Source organism: Pezoporus wallicus, unplaced genomic scaffold (assembly GCF_028554395.1).
Source record: "Pezoporus wallicus isolate ANWC-B61680 ecotype Strahan unplaced genomic scaffold, APGP_CSIRO_Pwel_v1 contig_11829, whole genome shotgun sequence".
NCBI lineage: Eukaryota > Metazoa > Chordata > Aves > Psittaciformes > Psittacidae > Pezoporus > Pezoporus wallicus.
Genome location: NW_026635494.1, coordinates 413506 through 434834, shown reverse-complemented (window position 1 = coordinate 434834; position 21329 = coordinate 413506). Strand labels below are relative to the sequence as shown.

General features: G+C 54.7%; 2 protein-coding genes across 4 annotated transcripts in view; one reads left to right on the top strand and one right to left on the bottom strand.

Moving 5' to 3' along the window:
- Positions 1-2501: 2501 nt before the first annotated feature.
- On the top strand, positions 2502-10725 carry MCAM (melanoma cell adhesion molecule). Of its 2 annotated transcripts, XM_057433073.1 has the most exons (15): positions 2502-2643; positions 6096-6223; positions 6314-6524; positions 6621-6691; positions 6796-6883; positions 7011-7190; positions 7277-7404; positions 7550-7712; positions 7802-7923; positions 8034-8172; positions 8264-8385; positions 8477-8612; positions 9342-9483; positions 9884-10001; positions 10535-10725. In XM_057433073.1, the coding sequence occupies exons 1-15, from the start codon at positions 2577-2579 to the stop codon at positions 10562-10564; spliced, it is 1845 nt and encodes a 614-aa protein (XP_057289056.1). In that variant the 5' UTR covers positions 2502-2576; the 3' UTR covers positions 10565-10725. The 2 variants fall into 2 exon arrangements, with proteins under 2 accessions (XP_057289056.1, XP_057289065.1); XM_057433082.1 differs by lacking the exon at positions 9884-10001.
- An 8524-nt stretch (positions 10726-19249) lies between these two features.
- The window catches only part of CBL (Cbl proto-oncogene), a 34504-nt gene continuing 32424 nt past the window's right edge, over positions 19250-21329 (bottom strand). For both annotated transcript variants that reach the window (XM_057433053.1, XM_057433063.1), the window contains one exon: positions 19250-20367. In XM_057433053.1, coding sequence (XP_057289036.1) covers positions 20087-20367 — 281 coding nt within the window. In that variant the 3' untranslated portion in view covers positions 19250-20086. The remainder of the gene's footprint in view (positions 20368-21329) is intronic.

Genomic DNA, 21329 nt, shown 5'->3' with positions numbered 1-21329 from the left:
GACCCACGTGCCCTGCCCTTCCCACCCCGGCTGTGTGCGTGGGACTGCGACACGGGAGCCTGATCCACACTGTTTATTTGCGTAGCAGTGAGTTGGAGCCCAAGCCAAATCCATTAAAGCAAGCAAATAAATCAGAAGGCATGTGATAAGGCGACAGGGAGGGAAGATGAAGGTGGCCAGCCTGCTGCGCTCCCCACGCAGAGCCACCCCGAGCCCGCTGGGTGCCACACACAGCGTGGCAATGAGGTTTCATGGCAAGACAGGAGGGTGGCTTTCAAACCCTGCCCGTCTTCCCCAGAACCATTACTTCGGTAGGGGAAAACCAAGTTAGCTTCCAAGTGAAGCAGTCCCAAAAGCAAAAGCCCAAGCAACTGGAGGCACGGGCACTGCGGTAACAGCGGGAGGCTGTTGGAGGGTGGCACGCTTCCTGCCGCAGCGGTTGGCCAGCCTGTTTTCCCCGGAGAGGGGCATTGTCCTTTCCAAGCGCTGGGAATTTTCTGTGGAGGTTTTATTAGCAACAGTTTGCTTTATTTTTAACGCGGGACAGAATGAACCAAACCAGTTCTCCCACTCGTTTGTTTGACTTGGAGGGTGCTTTCCCAAAGGCAAGTGGGACCCCTCGGGTCCTCTCCCCTTGTAGGGTGGCATTTGAGTGGTGCCAAATGGAACATCCTTTTCCCTCCTCTAAGGGGAGCAAAGCCTGAGGTCCCTATAGTGCTGCATGGAGGGAGAGAAAAGTGTGAGCGCGTTGTCAAGGGGTCCCCAAGGCATCCTCTTGAGGGGTGGCTGTACCCACCGCAGACAGAGAGCATCCCCACGCTGCAGTCACGGGGCTGGAGAGCACCTCGTGAGTAGCTTGCACGTGATGGCACAGCTCACTTGTGGTCCTTCCACTGCCCATCCCCTCCACACTGGCAGCAGGAGGGCTCGGAGCCTTATCGGTGCCCAGCGCTGCTATTTGAAGCAGTTAATCTGGTGGGGAAAAACTTAATCATTTCCGATGAATCATCTCTGTGGCTGGCACAGTGTGCGGGGCTGGCCAGGCATGCAGAGGAGGCAGGAGGAGCCGCTGCATAGCACCGGTGGGGAGTGGGGCTGGGGGCCAGCACAGGGTTGCTGGGGCTGGAGGTATGAGAGGTGCTTGGGCATGCCTGGGAGGAATGCTGTAGGAAGCTGCAGCCTGGCCCCAGCGAGGCTCAGGGTCTGGAGCACAGATCGTGATGCAGGAAAAGCAAGTGGAGGAGAGAAAAGTATATGCAAAGGTTCAGAAACCTTGCGGCCGAGAGCTGGAGGAGGATGCTCTTATTGTGCCTGGGAGATGCCGGGGCAGCCGTGGGCCTGTCCTCAGGGTGTGAACACAACTCGGAGTCCTTTGTGAACGGGGAGCAAGAGTGTGGGAGGCAGAAGAAGGGTGTTGAAGGACCTAAGAAACCCCCAGTGCTTCATCTTCCAACACAGCTCCTCTGGCTGTGATTGACCCCGGGGGAAGGAAGCTGAGGCTCAGAACCATGCTGTGATGGGGGGTAGAGCACTGGACTTGTTGGCTGCGGTACCTGGGGAGGTTTGTTGTGCTCCTGCAGGGCTGTGTTTGGGCTGGGTGATTAGCCCTGGATAATAGCGGCCTTGTGCAGCGCTGATCGCCCCCGGGCTGGCCCCCGTCCAGGCGTGCTGCCCGGGCCACCGCAACCAACGGCTTTCTGCACAGCCGCCCTGTTCAACAGCTGCGTGGGGCTTGTGCCATGGCCGTGCGCTCCATGGAGCGGGGCCCGGGGCCCCCGGGACAAGGGGCTTTGAACAGAGCTTCCCCATGGGGCAGGGAGACCGAGGGGGAGCAGGGAGTGGGGAACAAACCCTGCAGACCTCAGTGACCCGCCTAGGATGGCCCCATCCTTGTGTCCCTGTTGCTGCTATCCTCAGGTGTCTCTTAAGAGGCCGGGCAATTGATGAAGAGTGGTTTGGTTTGGTCCCCCTGGTTTTGAGGTTTGTGTTGGTTGCTGTGGCTGGGCTTCGGGGCAGGGCTGAGCAGGGGAGCGGGTCGGGACGGATTCCCCTTTCCAGCATTCACTCCCCGAGCCCTTGTGCAAAACAACCCGACCTACACCTCTGCCCCCGCCGCAGGGTCTGCAGTGATTTACACCTCCAGCGCCCTGCAGTCTGCTGCGATCAGCCTGTGCACGCCTGGACAGGCAGGACCTGGCAGCCGGCGCGTCTGCAAGCAACGCTGGAACGAGCCCCTCCAGCCGAGCTGGGAATGCCTGAGAACGGCCCCGTACCGACACCAGGCTCGGGACTCAGAGCTAGAGCCCGCCTGGGGCAGCGGCGGCACCGGCTGACCCCCGAGCGATGCCTGCGGCCGATCGGGGCAGGGGCTCCGTACCCCCCCCTTCCCCGAGCCGTGCCGGGCGGTGCGGGGCTCGCTGTGCCGGCGCCCCGGCGGCTGCCGCTGGGGGGTGGTAAACGGCCGCGGGCGGTGGGCAGGCTCCGCGCCTTCCTCCTCCTCCTCCTCCTCCTCCTCCTCAGCCTGACGTCAGCCCGTGGTCCCGCTCAGTCGCGGGCGGCCGGCGGTGGCGGCGGGCATGGCTGGGGGGCGACGGGCGGCGGGGCTCGCCCTGCGCTGGGGCTGCTGCCTCCTGCTCTGCTGCGGTGAGTGCCCTTGGACGGAGGGACGGGACGGGACGGGACGGGACGGGGCGGGGCGGTCGGGGACGCGGGGGGGGCGGGCGCACCTGCGGCACCGTCGGTCGGTGCAGCGGCCGCTTCGCTCCGTGCTGCCGCCGGCCCCGCCGCCCTGGTTGGAGGGGGGGGGGGGCTCCGTGCTGGGGTCTGCCCGCGGCCAAGGGGCTGCGGGGGCCTCCCCGCAGGCAGGCAGCGAGCGGAGCTGACGCCCTTCGGAAGCAGCCTGGCTTGGGGCCAGGACTGCTGGAACTGTGGTGCCGGGAGAGCCCAGGTGGGAGCAGGCGTCCTCGTCTGCACGGCCCCGGGGCGGGCCTGGGAGCGCCCATTCCGCTCTCGGGACCCCGCTTAATGCAGAGCAGGCGGCTCTGATTGCCCGGGGCGGGGGGGGGGCGCTGGCCGGCGTAAAGCGAGCTCCAAAGCCCGTGCTTCGTGGGGCAGGGTGCCGGAGGTTGCCCCCACGTGTGTACAGTAGCTTGAACTGGTCGAGTTACCAAGAAACATCCACCCCATTCCTTCTAAGGAGTTTTTCCCCGAGCTCTCTGTTTCTCTTGGCTTTTTTCACGCTTGCTTTTTTTATCCTCTTTCCAGTCCATTTTCACCCTCTGGGCGCGGGGGGGGGAGGTTTTGTTTCCTGCCCTGCCCTCCTCCCTGCAGCATGCCCTCTCCTCCATGGGGACCAGGGAGTGGTCCCGGTGCGCTGGCTACTCCCTGCCGCCTTCTCGCCTTGTCCCTGCCCAGCCGAGCAGCGGAGGTGGCCCCAGGCGCTGGGGAAGCTGCTCTGGCCAAGGCGTTGGCTCCACAGGAGTGCAGGAGCCCCGAGCCAAAGCAGGCTGCTTCCACCCCCGGCCCATGCTCGCAGCCAGCGATCCCCTTCCCCACAGCACATGTGCCGAGCGAGGAGTTTATTGGTTGGCTGCGTTGGTGTGGTTGCAAGCCCAGCCGCTGTGGAAGCATTGATGCTTCCCAGAACCATTGGGGGGGCCGCAGCCAAGCCATTCCTAGGCAGCACGGGGGTCTCGCTGTGCTGCGGGAGCGGGGGGCTGAGCCCACACTGGTGCCGGTGCCACCCTTGCCCCCCTTTGCATCGCAGTCTCCGTGTGTCAGATCTCTGTGCATGTTGTCACCTGCCTGCAGGACTGGGGTTATGAGCCTTTCCCCTCCCGGTGGGGCGCTGGGGTTGGTTCGGGGGTGCTGATCCCTGCTGCAGGAGAGCTTGGGCTCCATCCCCAGCACCGAAAGGGCTGGGGCGGAGGCTGTGGGGCGCTGGGGTGGTGCTGCTTGCTGCAGGGGGCCTGGCTCTGCACCCTGCGAGGATTAAAGGGGTTCAGGTGATGCTGCTCCGTTTGAACTGGGCCCCGTGGCTCAGGGGTCTTCGCTGCCCAGGCACAGAGGGGAGCAGCGTGTGTGGCTGTGCCTGTGCAGGCAGGATCTGGCCGCAGCTGGTTTCCCTGCGCAGGGAACGGGATCCCGCGGCAACCTCAAGCATCCCATGTGCGGCTCCAGACCCCTGCGGCGCCCCACAAGAGCGCTCCCACCGGGGGCTCCGTGCCGGGGGCTCCGCCGTCTCCCCGCTCACCTCGTTCCGCAGGAGGCTCCGCTCCCTCCACCCCCTTTCCCCGGCTCTAAAAGCAGATCTTTGTTCTTGCGGAGCCCTGGCTGCCGGCCGGCTTTCCGCCGGCCAGATGGGACGGCACCGGGGGGCTCTCCTTGCCTTCCCCCCTTGCTTGCTTGCTGCAGACGGTGCTCTCCCCATCGCTGGAGCCGTGCCAGGCGCTTGGGGTGCGGTGTGAGGGATGGAGCTCAGCGCTGCCCATGACCCTGCACCAGCACTGCAGCCGCGCTGGGCGCAAAGAGAGGTTTGCCATGTCCTCAGAGCCAGGGTGCTCTCCAGCCTGCCCGTGCACAGAGCCAGCTGTGGGGTCTTGGAGCTGCAGGAGGAAGCCTTGTGTCCCCCGCCCCAGCACTTGTGTTGCTGGGGAAGGCGAGTATCCAGCCTGCCCTGGAGGAGGTGGGGAGCAATGAGCCCTTGTTCCAGGCGTGCGGGGGCTGCAGGACCATGTCCACCTCCTCAAGGGCAGCGGGTGGCTGGGAGGGCTGTGTGCCTCATGCCAGCCCTGGATGCCGCTCATTCCCCAGTCCTGAGCTCATGTTTCGGCTGCCAGGGCGAGGGCTCTCATGCCGAGCAGGTCAGTGGGGCTGGACACCAGCTCTCCCTCTCCCAGGGGCTGGCTCTTGCCTTGGGGCCGTGGAGAAGGTCTATAAGGATGCTGGGGGGACAAAGCCTGGCTGCAGCTCAGAAGCGTGAGGGCACAGGGGCGCAGCAGGCAGCCAAGTCATGGCCATAGAGGTGCAGGTGCTTCCAGCACAAAGTTATCTTTTCCTATGTATGCTCGGTGTAGCTTCCTGGCCCCACTGCACGCCTGTCTCTGGGGTTTTCACCTGTTTTTCTAGCACCTCCTTTCCTGTTCAGTGCTTTGCTTCTCCCTCCGTGCTTAGCGGGATGGGTGAGGGATAAAAGCTGCCTTTTGGGATGTCCTGAGGTGCCGAATCCTGCGAGCCGGGGCCTTTGCTGTGCCAGAAGGGCTCCTGGCTGCACGTTGGCGTCGTGCCACCGCATACCCTGTCCAGACAAAGAGCGTTCTGTGAGCACGGCATCGCCCTTTGAAGTCCCCTCGCTTGCAGGGCTCGGTGGCTGTCACCGAGCAGCACTATCAAGGGAGCTGTTGACACAGCTGCCTTCTTTCAGCACCCTTGTCCCAGGTTCCCATACCTGGGTTGGGCTGCGGGTGCTGAGCCAGCTGGCCCTGTGTGCTGGGGCAGAGACCCCTCCGCAGGGCTGTGTGCCAGCCGGGGGCGTGCGGACCCCTCTTGTCCTGGCACCCGCAGTGCCAATGGCAACTCCCAGCCTCGTGACGCAGCCCCTTGGGAAGCTGTCCTGGATCGATAGCCATTACCTTCCCTGCCGCTCTGGAGCGTGGCCAGCAGCTCCATTACTGGTGTGGGCAAGCAGGGAATGCGTGGTGCAGGGACGGGCAGTCTCTGGTGCCACCCCTGTGCTATGGGTGGGCAGGAAGCAGAGGAGCAACAAGGGGCTCACCTTGGATGTGCTGGAGGGGGATGTGGGGAGTCCTGTTTGTGCCATGGCCATGGTGGCTGGGGCATGGAGGGCGAAAGGGAGCCGCAGGGTTGGAGCACCCCTCCTGGGTGCTGCCCTGCCTTGTGCACGCAGAAGGCAGTGTGGCAGCAGGAGTGATGCCATGCTCCCGGCTGGCACTTCCGCTGTGCTGGGCCGTGGTGCCTAGGGAACGCTGGCACAGGACGCAGCTCTGCCCCATGCCCTTAGTGGGATGGAGGTGGGGATGGGCTCAGACACGAGGGATTCCCCGGGCTCCCCGCCCCTGATGGACCTTGTCCCATAGCTGCAGCCAGCGGTCTGGAGGTCTCCATGCCGGCAGTGGTTGAAGTGGAGGCCGGGGGCACGGCAAGGATCGAGTGCAGCTTCTACACCCCTGAGAATGGTTCCTCCACCTCTGTCAGCTGGTTCTATGTGAGTGTGGCCTGGGAGAGGAGCAGTGGGGCTGGGGCAGCAGCAAGCCCGGGGTTCCCATCAGCACAGCCGTGGGCCCTCGCCTTGCAGATGGACCGCAACAACCGGGTGAGGCTGTGCCGCGTGGCGGGCAGCGAGCTCCTGGAGGAGAACGTGGACTACAAGGGGCGGCTGTCCGTGGGGGAGGACCGAGCCCTGGCCATCAGCAGGGTGACGGTGCAGGACGCCAGGACCTTTGTGTGCCAGGTCGGGGAAGGCAGCCACGTCCTGGGCGAGAACCACACCAGGCTCCATGTGTACAGTGAGTGATGGATGGGGCAGGAGGGCAGCGGGGCCGGGCTGCTGGGGGATCCCCTTCTGTGCGTTCCAACACGTGTGGGGTGGGTTCTCATTGCAGAGGTTCCCGAGGCCCCTGAGATCGTGGCCAGCTCAGGAGGTGCCTCCGTGCAGAGCAGTGAAATCCCAGAGGTGAGGAGATGCCCCGTACGGGGAAGGGGGAGGCTCCAAGCCATGCCGAGCTCCCCTCTCGCCATGGGGGCACGCCGTGTGCTCAGGGCTCCCTGTGCCCGCAGATTGCCCGCTGTGTGAGCAGGAACAGCTTCCCACCCCCCAATATTACCTGGCACAAGAACGGGGAGCAGCTGCAGCCGGAGGAGAACAGTGAGTTTGGGGATGGGGATGATGCCTGCCTGCCTATACAGGCTGTGGCCGTCCAAGGGAGCCCTCCTCTCTCCCATGGCCGGGGTCTTTCCCCATGGGATGCGAGCAGCGCCTGTGTCCCGTGCAGCGGTGAAGATGCCGTCGACGCTGACGCGCGAGTCGAGCGGGCTGTACACGGTGAGCAGCACCCTCTTCGCCCACGTCACCCGCGAGGACCGGCACTCCCTGTACCACTGCTCCGTGCACTACCGGCTGCGGGGCCAGCGGCGCACGGCCGAGTCGCGGCGCGTCAACATCACCGTGTTCTGTGAGCCGGGGGCAGCGGCGGCGGGCGCGGGCGCTGCGGGGCAGGGATGCGCGGCGAGCGCTCCCGCTCCCTCCTCCTCCCCGCAGACCCCGCGGAGCACGTGAAGCTGCAGGTCCTGCCCTCCTCGGCGCTGGTGAAGGAAGGGGATGACGTGAAGCTGGTCTGCGAGGCGGACGGGAACCCGGCGCCCGTCTTCAGTTTCTTCAAGAGAGGGGTAAGGGCAGAGGGGACCTGGGCACCTCCTTGTGTTCTGGCTCCTTGTCCGCCTTCCATAGGGCCCTGGGGACGGGAGTGCAGCGGCTGCGGTGGAGGATGCTTGTGTGGGGCTAAAGGCTCTGCTTGCTTCCCGCTGCCTGCAGCTGGATGACGTCTGGCACGACCTGTCGTCGCTGACGGACACCAGCAGTGGGGTGCTGAATCTGCACGATGTGAATAAGAACAGCAGCGGCCTCTACAGATGCCAGACCCTGGACTTGGATGATATGAGACAGCTGGAGAAGGACGTGGAGCTTGTGGTGAACTGTAAGGCAGGGGGACGGGACCCTGGGGACCTCCTGCTCGGTGTCTCCTCCGTGCAGCTCACCTTGCCCTGGTCTCCATCCCTCTCCTAGACATTGAAGGGGTCCGTGTGAAGATGGAGCCATCCTCGCCCCTTCGGGAAGGGGATAGCGTGAGGCTGAGCTGCAATGCCCACAGCCCTTTGTCCCTGGATTACCAGTGGAGGGATGAGAAGGTGAGCAGGCATTCAGGCGCTGTTACCAAGCGAGCCTGGGCTATTCAGAGCCGGAAGCAGCAGGGCACGGTGCTTGGGGCTCAGCACTGGGGGACATCCCTTCCCAACAGGACAGGACGGTGGCGAAAGGGAACCAGCTCTTCCTGAGCAACCTCACCTTCGAAACCTCCCGGAACCTCAGCTGCAAGGTGATGGCACCGAGCGTGCCGGGGCTGGAGCAGAGCAAGCGGGTGGCTGTGGCTGTTGAGGGTAAGACCCAGCGCGCGTGCGGGCACGGCGGTGCCGGCGTGAGCCTGTCCTGCCCCGTGTCAGCGCCGTGCCCCCGATGGCCTCCCCACAGGGAAGCCGCGGATCGTGTCCATCAGCTCCCCGCTGTACGTGCGGCAGGACGAGGTGGTGAACCTGACGTGCAAGGCCATCGCGTTCCCCAGGCCCTCTGTCCACTGGAGCGTCAATGGGACGGTGAGAGCTGCCTCAAACCCTGGTCTCTTGAGGGGCTGCGCGTTGCTCCGGGCACTGAATCCTTTGCTGTTCCCCCCCCGCCCCGGCACAGGCTCATGAGTACGTGGAAGACCAGCACATCGCCAGCAACCTGACAGTGCGGGTGAGCCACGACCTGCTGCGGGCAGGAGCCATGTGCAGGGTGTCCAACGCGCTGGGGGTCAGCGAGCAGCACATCCAGCTGCTGGGTGAGTCCCGGGCCCTGCCTCCCGAAGGGAACCCAAAGCAGGATTAGTGCTGTCGGCACGGGCACCGTGTGTGCTCTGCGGCCGTGGCGTGCCTGAGCTCTGTCTCTTTCCCTTTCTGCTCTACCAGTGGAGTCCATCAGGAAAGGTCAGTCCCTGGGCTGTGCTGGGTGCATGTGTCCATCAGCCCAGTGCTCGCCTCTGGGCTGAGGAGGGAACGCTGGCTGCTGGCTCCTGCACTGCATCTCTTACTGCTCCTCTCTTCCCTGCCAAGCCGAGAGGGAAGCAGAGGCTCTGTCTCCATCTATTCCTGCAGCGGTGGGGAAGCTGCCTGCTTGGCCTCTGCTTGTTGCCCAGTGGGGCCATCGAGCGCTGCTTCCTGCTGGAAGCGTAAGGGATGGCCTGATGGCTTGCAGGAAGGCCTGTAAGCCATTATCCCATGGCGTGGCAGCCAGGAGCAGGATGCAAAGTGTATTTATACAGAAACTGCCCTGTCAGTGTATAAATACAGAATATATGGACGAAATAGAGTAGAATAGAAATACAAACCCTGCACTTTTGTACTGACATCTGCATCCTGCAGGGATCTGGAGAAGCACCGGGAACCGGGCTCCCCATGATGCTTTCTTAAGGGCACACCTCTCCTTGCTCCCACAGGAGTGCAGCGATGCAGCAGGTGGAGAGCTTCGGGGTGGGACAAGCATTAACTTCTTCCTCTCCCGTTGTCTTTAGATCAAAAGATACCAGAGAGCAAAGGGGTGATCATTGTGGCCATCATCGTCTGCATCCTCGTGGTGGCTGTGCTGGGGTCTGTCATCTACTTCCTGCACAAGAAAGGCAAGATCCCATGTGGCCGCGCTGGGAAACAGGACATGTAAGCACTGCTGCCTGCCCATCCAGGGAGCCCTTGGGGACAGGGGTGCTTGCCATCACTCATGCTTCCCATCTCATTGCACCAGCTGCTCCCTGCCCAGCGCAGAGAGGGGCAATAGTGCAGCCTCGGGGGGACACCATGCTGGGGTCTCGGCAGCGCTTCCAGCTTCCCACAGGCTCTGCTTGCCCCGTCCTTGCAGGGAGGCAATGAGGAGGAGAGCAGAGGGGTAGAGCAGCCAAGGGAGAGGGGATGGGCAGCCCAAAGCTTTCTGTGAGCCGGAGCCTCATTCACCCCAGCCCCGCTCCAGAGCATCCCTTGAGATGGAACCAAAGCACAAGCGGCCACGTTGCCCTCTTTGGTATCGCGAACCTGTCTCAGAGTTGTCACCTCCCTCCCCTAGCACAAGGCCAGAGACACGTAAAGACAAGATTGTAGTAGAAGTTAAGTCAGATAAAGTGTCCGAAGAGGCGGGGCTCCTGCAGGGCGCCAACGGCGAGAAGAGATCTGCCGCTGACCAGGTAGGACAGAGCATCATCGTGCGCTGCACCCGGGGCCAGGGCTTGGGCACAGAGGTGAGGAGTGTAACGGGGAGGGCATCGAGGCTGTGCTTCCCTCCCCTCCCTGCTCCCCACCCTGCATGGGCCTCCGTCATCCATCATCCGCGCTCAGAGGGGCCGTGGGAGGGAGGGGAGGTGATAACGGCCGGGATTCCCGCTCCGAGGATGCGGCACCAGCGCACGTGCTCTGCTCCGTGCCAGCCCCTGGCACCTCCTGCTTGGCTCTGCCTCCTCCTGCGCTCCCTGGAGCAGGAGCCGGGCTCCCTGAGGAGCAATGGGAGAAGGAGCTGCTTAAACACCTCTGGCCGAGAGTCAGAGGCTGCGGGAATGGGCTGTGCTCTGGCATCTTTCAGCCACAGCTCTCGGTGCAGGATGGGATGAGTCTCCTGGGCTCAACCCCATCACGTTGCTGTCTGTCACACAGACACCTGCAGTAGAGGATTATCCCTAATGGCCTTTCCCCCCCCTCTTCTTTCTGTTTTGGTGGCCTGAAGAGCGAGAAATACATCGATCTGAGAAACTAGAGAGGGCCTGAAGCTACCAAGTGCTTTCTTCCTTCAAACCTTTCCTGCTCTTGGATTGCCTTGTCCCACCCCTGCTCCAGTACCTGGGGAGCACGGCCAGAGACAATGACTGCGTCGCGGTGCTGAGCTCAGGACACCTCCCTGGCTCACCTCTCTGTTACCTCAACCGTGGGCTTGCAGGTTGTTGGCAAAGCTGCACTTGCTTACTACTGCAGAGAAGCCAACAGCAACAGGAGGCAGAAATAACCCCATTTAAGCTGCCTGATGGCAGGATTGGAGGCGTTTGCAGGGAATCTGTACCCATATGGGAAGGTTTTGATGTGTTTCACCCCAAACTCGCTCAGCAAAGCAGATGGAATTGTGCTTTCGGGATGCCCCGGGCACCTTGGGTGTAGCGGTGTGGAGGTTGGACGAGGTGAGGGATGCAAGTGGAGGGTTAGAGCAGTGGTTGTGAGAGCGGGGAGGTGTCGGTGCTTTGCTTTCCCATTGTCCTGTTCTTGTCTCGGTTCAGCCCAGTGTGTCCTGGTGGTGCCGGGCAGCTGCGATCCTATGGGAGGTGAGGATGCTGTGGAGCAAGGCCAGGGGTGCCCACCTCTCAGGCACATGCCAGACTAAGGGCTTAGGGTATCTGGTTTGCAGCGTAGCCTCGCTGACAGGAGTGGGAGGGCTTCCCTCTCCCTGTTGCCCAGGAATTGGATTGCTTTTAGAGGGGCTGGCAACAGCAGGTCCCAGATGCCCCCCCCCCATCCCCATCCCCAAATTTAAACCTTAAGGAATGTCTCAGGGTTTGTGTTTTTTGTGCTGAGCAGTTACCAGCCCCAGGTTAAACCAGTTTGTTTCTGTGCTTCGGTGGCACCAGGCAGCTTGAATGGTGGAGAGGGGAGATGGATGGGCAAGCAGCCTGCCTTCAGCTTCTGCTGCCGTGGCCCTTCCCAGCCCTCTGCCTGCACCATGGCTCTCTCCTGCCTTCCTCTAAGAGAGATCAGCGCCCTGCAGCCCCTTTCCTCTAAGCTATGTACTCAGTGCTATGTTGTTCACAAGCCCCAGGCCTTGGGGTAGCTCTCTGCAGGTGATGGGGAGCCGTGCAGCAGCCAGCACCCTGCCAAAGCAGCGAGCTCTACTCACGAGCTACAAGTGTTGTCGAAGCCAGAGCTTTGGTTTATATATATTTTTGTTGGGTTGTGTGTACATTTCCAGGAGTTTTGTCTGTTTTTTTTTATATATATGTGAAAATAAAAGTACCAAGTTCCAAGCCGGGGTCTGAGTGTGTTCCTGCTGGCGGCAGCTCCACTGGAGCGGTAAGGGCTGCCCATCACCTGCCCTGGCCCTCCTCAGCCGCAGGGCTCCCTAACCCTACCGAGGGTGGTGGCACCATGAACACTGCTGGCTCAACCTGCCTTTGCACCGGGGCTGGGGCAGGAAAATGGGTTGTGTTCACTGGCCATAGGTGATGCTATTTACAGGTATAAGTCTGATACCCAACGGGCAGATGAGGTGCAGAGAGCTGATGATGTGCATATATCCCCTGTACCTGGTAACAGAGAAGCCTATAGGTTCTAATAGGTAATTGCATAGACATCTAATACAGACACAGCTAACTACCAATACTAATACTTCTATAGATATTCCAATAGATAATCTAGGTGTTCTAATAGATAACTGTAGTACTAGATGGTAATACTTAGTTTTATTACTAGTGATGGTAGATACTGAAAGATAATACTGTTAGTAGAATTTAATAGATCTCAGTGATAGAATCTATTAGGTGCATTCACTGCTAACTACTCATAGTTAAGTCTAGCACTGGATTCTAATGAATAACATTATGGTAGACAGTTGTTTTGATAGCTACTATAGACACTAATTGATAGTAATGCCTTTTTTCTCTTAAGGAGCTCTAATACAGTCTAGCTTATTCGTGCTCTAGCTACTCTAGATCCTAATTGATCATTCTTATTGATATATTCGAATACATTTTAATTTCTATTAATAGCTACTATAGATGCTAAACACAACTAGGGGATTTGTTAAATGGTTATTTAGTAATTATGTGTAATTAGTTATTATTTATTATTTTTATTATTTATTAATTATTACCATTGTTAAAATAGTGCAAATTGACAGTTGCAATAACACTAATACAGGTAAGAACAGATAATTCTGTTAGAAGATTCTCATAGTTTATGAGACAAAATTGTATGGCTAGCTGTTAAGCATAAGAAATACAGGAATCCCAGTAGTACTGATAGGTTATTGCATTAATAACTGCTATAGTTAATTGGATAAGCAGATTCTGCTATCGATTCTACTGTTTCTAGCTATTAGAGAGGCTAATATCTGTAATATGAATAACTGTTACTAGGTACTGGTAGGTCATACAAGCAAATCTCGTCACCAGCTACTGTAGGCACTAATAAAGCCCCAAGCCTACAAGTATATTCTGATCAGTTAGGAGTGTGATTCTGGATTATGAACTTTATTAATCGATTTGATTGGATTAACTCGATCGACAGAATTATTAGTATCAACTTGGTATAAATCAATTCTGCCCTCTGCCAGCATCCATGACGTGAATGTGAATTTAACAGGTAACTGTTACAATAGAGAGTTAATGTATTAAATAAAGTAGGTATAAAAATCAAGCTAATTACTGCTTAGGACCAGCTACTCTTCATAGAGAACTTGTTAGCTTCTAGTACCTACTGTATAGGATGAAGTAGTTATCATCTGTGTTACTCCCTACTGCAGGTACTAATACATAGGTCTATTATTAGGATTCATAAAAAAACCCCTTTCGCTACTCCCTGCTGTAGATGCTAATAGTTACACATAGACCATTGTTTTGAACAGAAGAAACTGGAAACCGGGATTGTTGGTTAGGATCTCCAGCAGCTTTTAGCTGATAGAGGGAATATTCCAGCCCAATGCAATGGATGAACAGAGGACTTCATCTCTTCCTTTCACCCCCATAGCCCCAGCTGAGCCCAGTTACCACCATCTGACCCAAGGTAACCTTTGGAGAGGTCCATTTGACCTGAAGTGACCCTTCTGGGACCAATTTGGCCTGTAGTAACCCCTCTGTGACCTCGTGTGACCCATTTGACCTGTAGTAACCCCTCTGTGACCCCTTTGACCTGTAGTAACCCCTCTGTGACCCCTTTGACCTGTAGTAACCCCTCCGTGACCTCACTTGACCTTGAATGACCTCAAGTTGACCTTTTGAGAGGTGAATTTGACCTAAAGTAACCCCTCCTGTGACCTAAAGTAACCCCTGGAGAAACTTGGAAGCGTCGTTTGACCTGAAGTAACCCCTGTGACCCCATTTGACCCCTATGACCCCATTTGACCTCAAATTGACCCCAAATTGACCCCAAATGACCTTGAGATGACCTTTTGAGAGGTTCCTTTGACCTCTATGATCTCTTTTGACAGCACCCCCCCTTGTGAGTATTGGAGTTTATTTGACCCCAGGTAACCCCTTATCTTCATCTGAGCCCAATGTGACTTGGTTTGGGGGCTCCTTCAACCCCCTGCCACTTGTGTGTCCTTATTTACCCCCATGTACTCTCGGTTGCCCCCCAAATGCCCTGGGGGGGGGTGTGTGTGTGTGTGTGTGTGTCAGCTGGACCAGTTTGCTTTCTCTTGGCTCCATTTCTTGGGGTGTTTCTGTGTTAACAGAGTCCAAAACATGCTCCTTTTTGGATGCTCAGGGCTCACTGGGCTTCACAGATCCAGCCTCTCAGTGTCCCAGGGCGCCAGATTCACACCTCAGCCTCTCACCGGCCCCAGCACCATACGCTGGGCTCCAACAGTGTTTATCATTGTACAGCACCCACTAGAACACACACTGTTAGAAGCGTGTAATGTCGCCTGTGTACATGTCATTTTGGAGTCATTAAAGCTCCTTTATACTTCATATATAGCCATAGTGTGTAACTGTGCAATATATGGAGCGACAGAGATGCTGTGCAATAATTAGACAAGTTTTTAAGAGGCCATAGTAATGTATTAACCCACTCTCTGTGAGGCAAATGGAGCCTAACAGACTCCAGCAGCATGGGACGATGGCTTCAGGATCCACTGGACCGCAGCAGACACTGCATTGTGCTCCACCCAATTCCATGGACTCTCTTAGACCCTCCTCAGGGGAGGTACCAAATCTCTTCATGTCATTCTCAGACTCCAATAGGTCCTGCTGGATTATGGACTTTATTAATCAATTTGATTAGAATATCTATGATATCTATCCAGTTATCGATGATAGATAACTCTATCAATAGAATTATTAGTATCAATTTCTATGTTATCTATGATATCTGTCTAGTTATCTATGGTAGATAACTCTATCAATAGAATTATTAGTATCAATTACTATGTTATCTATGATATCTGTCTAGTTATCTATGGTAGATTATCAATAGAATTATTAGTGTCAATTACTATGTTATCTATGATATCTGTCTAGTTATCTATGATAACTCTATCAATAGAATTATCAGTATCAATTACTGTGTCATCTATGATATCTGTCTAGTTATCTATGATAGATAACTCTATCAATAGAATTATTAGTATCAATTAGAATTATCAGTATCAATTACTGTGTTATCTATATGTCTAGTTATCGATGATATCTATCTAGTTATCTATCATAGATAACTCTATCAATAGAATTATTAGTATCAATTACTATGTTATCTATGATACCTGTCTAGTTATCTATGATAACTCTATCAATAGAATTACCAGTATCAATTACTGTGTTATCTATGATATCTGTCTAGTTATCTATGATAGATAACTCTATCAATAGAATTATTAGTATCTATTTCTATGTTATCTATGATATCTATCTAGTTATCAATGATAGGTAACTCTATCAATAGAATTATTAGTATCAATTAGAATTATTAGTATCTATTTCTATGTTATCTATGATATCTGTCTAGTTATCTATGATAGATAACTCTATCACTAGAATTATTAGTATCAACTTGGTACAAATCAATTCTGCCCTCTGTGAGCATCCATGACGTGAATGTGAACTTAACAGCTAAACCAGGTACAAAGTGGTGATGTGCAAGAGATGCAGGAGGCTAACGTGAACACCTCCGACTTGGCTGTCCCTGTGGAGGTGACTGAGACCAGGCAGGAGCAGGAATACCCTTTCCTCCAGGAGAGAAGCGACACGACCCAGACCATGTGCTACAACAAAGGGGATTTTATTTAAAAATAAACCTTTTTTGTTTTCTTTTTGTACTGACACAGGTGAAGGAAATCCCAAAGAAAGCAGCTCTTTAGTGGGCAGCAGACGAGAATGGAAACAATTAATAAATAACATTAGTATAACCTCTAAACATGAACAGTGCGCTCGCCAACAACACGAGGACTTTTAAACCGAGTGAACCTTAAAGCTCAGCTACTCTCTGTAAGAATATTTACCTTCTGTTTCTCCTTATTCTTTACAGATCTGAAAGGATTAAATACTGCTATCATAGTTTTATATTAACGACACTATTATAGCTTTCTTAAAATAGTTTGTGAAAATCTCAACATTTTTAACACTGATATTATACAAATTGGTACTTATTTGTCATTCAAGGGGAAGAACAACATGTCTCTCCCCCCCCCCCCCCCCCGCCACGAATTCCAAGCACATTTCTCTTAGGAACTTTAAAACCAAGTGTCCTTATTCCCCCCTCCTTTTTAAAGGGGCACCTTTAAGGAAGGGCCCTGGGAGTTGCATTTTTTTTCTTGCTCAACTGAAATAAACCCATTTACAGCAATGACCCTGCCTCAGGATTAGCTAATGGAATCAGCCTAGTGCAGGAAGCAACGTGCTGCACTCCGAGCCTACCCGGCTCCCCCGAAGGAAGGGCTCAGGGAAGGGCATGCAGAAAAGCTGTTCATGGTGAAAGCAAGGCCGCTGGTTCCCAGCAGAGACCCTGCAGGCTTCAAGCTGCAGCACTTGCAGAGGCAGACACACAGGGGCAGCGCTGCAGACTGGCAGGATATGTCCCATTCCTGATTCCCATTCAGCTCCGGTGGCACTGGAAGTCAGTCAGAAACCCTGTTCAGAGCAGTCGATACTTGCCTGCTTTCCCCAGCCACCTGCTGCTCACTGGGCTGGGACTCGTACTGGTCTGTGCCCAGCTCTTACAGTGCTGTTCTCTGCTTGCTGTGTGTCCGTGGTTGACAGGAAGGGGGGAAACCAGCATCTTGAAGAGCAGAACTTATCCTGTGTTACAAGCAAAAGCAATCCTGACCTACAATTCTACTGTCTTCACAACCAAGCTTAGTACAGCACCAGTCCAGACAAGTCACTGTTAGTAACAGGTGAAGTAAGAAACCTCCATGGCTGAAAAGCTATCAAGCAGTGTCAGAGCTGAAGTGACAATTGCCCCTCTTTTTGCCCCTTCTTTTCACCCCTTTCCAAGCTCAAAGGTTGTCTTTACAGCTTGTCTGCTCTGGGCTCCTCATTTTCACAGAGGGGTGGATACTTAGGTCCAGCCTAGAGGTGCAGCATTCCCTTAAGAAAGGCACTAGACATGTGGGGGTTTTGTTTCTTTTTAAAGTAGCATCATAATGTTAACTTCTTAAGAATAAAGATCAAGAAGGTGAAAGGAAGAAAGAGAAATCCATCTTGGGCTTATTTTTGTGAAAGAACAAGAAAAATGCACTGTACAGTGCGTGGACTGACTTCACAGAGCACAGCCATAGGACATGGTCAGGACTCTGCTGCACTTCAGTGGTTCTAGCAAACGCTAACACGTCTAAGGACAAAAAGCCAAGATTTAAGTTTCTTTAATCAGGCTGGGACAAAAACAGTGCACAGAAAGGACACATGCAGAAAAATCAGTGACACATGCCACAAAGACTGTTCTCTCTAATCTCTAAAACCTGGAACAACAGCCATAGGAACACCTCTCGGCACATAAACCCCAAAGACAGGCCTGTAACAGCTCTGCTAAGCATGATTTAGTTTAACATTACGACAAGAAGCCTGTAATAAACGGCTTGTACGGGACAGGGCATCACTAGTCTGATCACACACACTGTGCAAGACGAGAATTAAGGCTTTCTAGCTGGCTGGACTTGGCTCTTATGCAGCCTTGGCAGTGGCAAGGGTCACACACCACACTTGAACACACTTGCACTGAGTTAACACAGCAAATCGGGAACAAAGTGGCTCCAAACCTAACAGGGACCAAGTGGCAGCACTGGAGAGGATACACAAAAAAGAGGGCTATAAAACTGTAGTGCTCCCTCACAAAAGGGTTTTTACCTGGTTCTCCAGTACAAAGCCAAGGAGGTGACTCTCATATGCTAGGACTAGCTGCTCACAAGTGTAACATGCAGGTCTACAGAGGGAACAACCAGAGCTGCCCCGTGCTCCTGCCTCAGCAGCACCAGTGCTGGGCTGAGATGCACTGAGCAAGGCTGCTGTGCACAACTGGCAGAGCAGGGCACACAGCAAGAGCAGGTCTGGTTCACAATGCTGCACGTATGGGCAGGGGAAAAAGAACAGCTCTTCCTCCCCGAGTGCCACGTGCACTGACATCACCTCTGCAACTCAGCTCAGCACCTGGGGAAGCGCTCAGGCCCCGCTCCTGCCCTCTCTGTTCACCACAGCAGAGCACCGTGCCCGCTGACGTGCATCTCCCCAGTGTGTTGCATTTCCAAGCTTCAGCCCTCACCCTGAAATAGCAACGGTGGTGACAGCCTGGAAGTGCTGCAGGAGATCTCCTTACAGCATGGGAGAAAATATTCCTTACTACAGAATGCAGAGCAGTAAAGAGAGACAGTTCCTGCTTTGAGACTGACTGGAACTCACTGCACCAGTTTATAAAGCTGTAGGCCTAGAGAGACACCTATACTCTACATAAACCACACATTTCATGCTTAGTTCCCTTTGCCAGTAGTTGGTCGGTCCTCTCTGCCAATTGCAAGCAGAGATCTGGGCCCAGCCACGAGGCTCTTAAAAAGGCTAACCTGCATCCAATAATCCCCCCCAACAGTATTTCAAGTAGCAGTCCTTTGCCTAGTGACTACTGCTGCCCTTTGGGAGATGCCAGTGATGTTAGCCATGCTTCGAAAGGCTAATGGCCTCTCAGTGTACACAGAGCACTTGCTCATCTGTCAGGCTGCGATGCGTGCGTGCCTGCTTGATTTAACTCTTCTCAGAAGGAACTGCACACTTCTCACACGTCAAGCACATATGAACAGAGTCAAGTAGCTGAGTAGGCAAGTCAGGTTTTTTCCAAAGTAACAGCTGAGTACTGACTTTTAAAGCCATGTGATCACTTTACAAATACAGAAGATTCCCAGATCTGTTTCAGCACAGGCTCTGGCAATACCTTAGAGTAATGGCAATGGAAAGAAGAACCCCCCCCCCCCCATGGTGTTGTGACAGCCATGCAGAGAACTGCTGCACTTCTTATACTGCAAAGCAGGTAAGACACCAACAAACACATCAGCTGCACCTACCAATTCCACAACACAGCCTGGCACGAAGACAGCTGGCTCCTGCAAAAGCTCTCGGAAGGAGATGATGGAATGTGTGTGAAGGCCACTACTCTGCACAGTCACCATGCAAGTAAGATAAATAAAACATCATATTTACCAGGTGCACCATTCCCAGAGGAAGAGCGTGTGGGAGCGCCCAGTGGCGGCTGCTCCATCAAGTCTGAGCATCGAAGCTCAGAATGCTCAAGGCTAAAGAAGGAGAAGCAGCAGCCAGATCTTGGCTCCAGCTCTTCCCACCCTCTCCCACCCCTCAAAAACATGCAAACCTTTTCAGCACGCTGAGCTGCCTGGGATCTGACAGTGCTGCCGACAAGAGGACACATAGGAGAGAAATCCCTGCCCTGTTGAGATCCAAATGCCTGACAGAAGCTCATCAAGCTATCTCCAGGCAAAAAGGGAGGACTTGACTCAAGAGCAAGAAATGCTATTGTTACAGGCAAGAGGGAAACGCCATGGCAAATGGGAAGCAATCTAAAGATTCTTCCGAGGTCTCCTATTTATTCCCAGCAGAAAGTGACCTCCCAGCTGGCCTAAAAAGCCTGAGCCAGACACACAGCAGCGAACAGACCCAAACCTAGTACCACAAACCACAGGACACACCACGCCGACCTCAAGACTTGGTTTCTCAGAGCATTCACTTAGAATTCACAGCACAAAACACTCTCCCCCCACCCCAGCCTCCAGGGCATCAGCTTGGGAATCCCTTGTTGTGAGACCTTTCTCTGTGAAACACCCTGGAAAGAAATCTGTTCTCTCAAACAAGAGGTAGGGGTAAAGGACTCCAAAACATACACTGTATAAAACACCATTCTGCTCCGTTTCATCCCACTGCTTTGAAATCTGGAACCACAAAAACCTGACAACTGATTCTCTTGAGAGGCAGGACCGACCTCAGCACGAAGTCTCTAAAGGAACCCCCTTCCCCTTTGGTGCGGAGCTGGGCTACAGCTGCCCAGGCAGTTGGTCCACAGAAGATGTAGGCGTGGAGGTAATGTGCTATGTGGCCACATGCGCGGGGGAGGAAATGGAAACAAACTCCCGGAGAATATTCTTGGCCATTTCAATATTGTTATGTGCAATGACCAGTGCTTTCTGAATGTCCTGATATGAATAGCCTTGGCTCATTAGGTTCTCGATCTCACTGGAGAGCTGCAGTGATGCACTGGTCCCACTGCTGGCTCCGCCTGGCTGGCAGCTCCCTGCTTTCCGCTCAGAGTTGATCCTCCGTGGTAGCGGCTTTGGCGGCCTTTCTGGAACTTGAGAGCCATCGGAGAAACCTGGAAGGAGAACCAAAGGCACTGCTTCAAGAAAGGAGACGTAACTCTTGCTTGGAACAACGCAGCAACGACATGAGACTGATAAATGGCACTGCAAAGAATGCCACTCAAAGCTACGCCACTTGCTCCAACCAGCCTAGCCTGTAAGGATATGCAACTTCACCAAACATCCCATTGCCTCCTAGAATCAGACAGCAACCCCCGGTTTAACTGATCTTGCCTCACACTGCTGGCCACATTGAAGCGTGCTGACGTGCACAAAACCAGATCTATCAGTTCCAACTCATCCACCGTAAGTGCTCCAGCAAGTGAATTATGGTCTCTGAAAGGTCTCTTCCCTTCCTCTACAGGCCAGGGCCACCTACAAGAGCTCCTGCTGAAGCTCACCCTACCTAATGGCTGGCAGCTATGGCAGATCAATAAGCTCAGCCTGTTCTGCCTTTCCCCTTAGTCATTCAGATGTGTTACTTGCCAGTAGCCACATCGTGGGAAGGAAAAAGAATAGCCAATAAACCAAACGAGAGACATAACACTCCAAGGCCTTAGGGAAAACCAATGCTGCTTAATGCATTAATCCAACATCCGATAGATCTTTGAGCTCTAACCTCATCTAGCATGGCAGAGAGCATTCTTCCCTACTCTGCAAACCACAGGCAACTTTCCTGCATGAACATTTGACACCACCTTAAAGTTGTATTTGTCTCCCGGATAATGTCCTCAAGGCAATCAAGACAGAGCTTTCTAGCAGTACAACAGACAAATCCATAAGGCTAAGCATGCCCAAACAAGCCCTTTGTAAGAGTGGGCACTGCAGCACTGGTCAGAAGAGAAGCAGTCATTGCAGAGCCTTTCTGAAAACACACTGAAAACACTAAGAGGGAGAAGGCTCCTCAGGAAGCAAATTCATCCGCGCTTCCTCCCCAACCACAATGCAGTTCAGCTCCCTGCTCTTCAACCTCCAA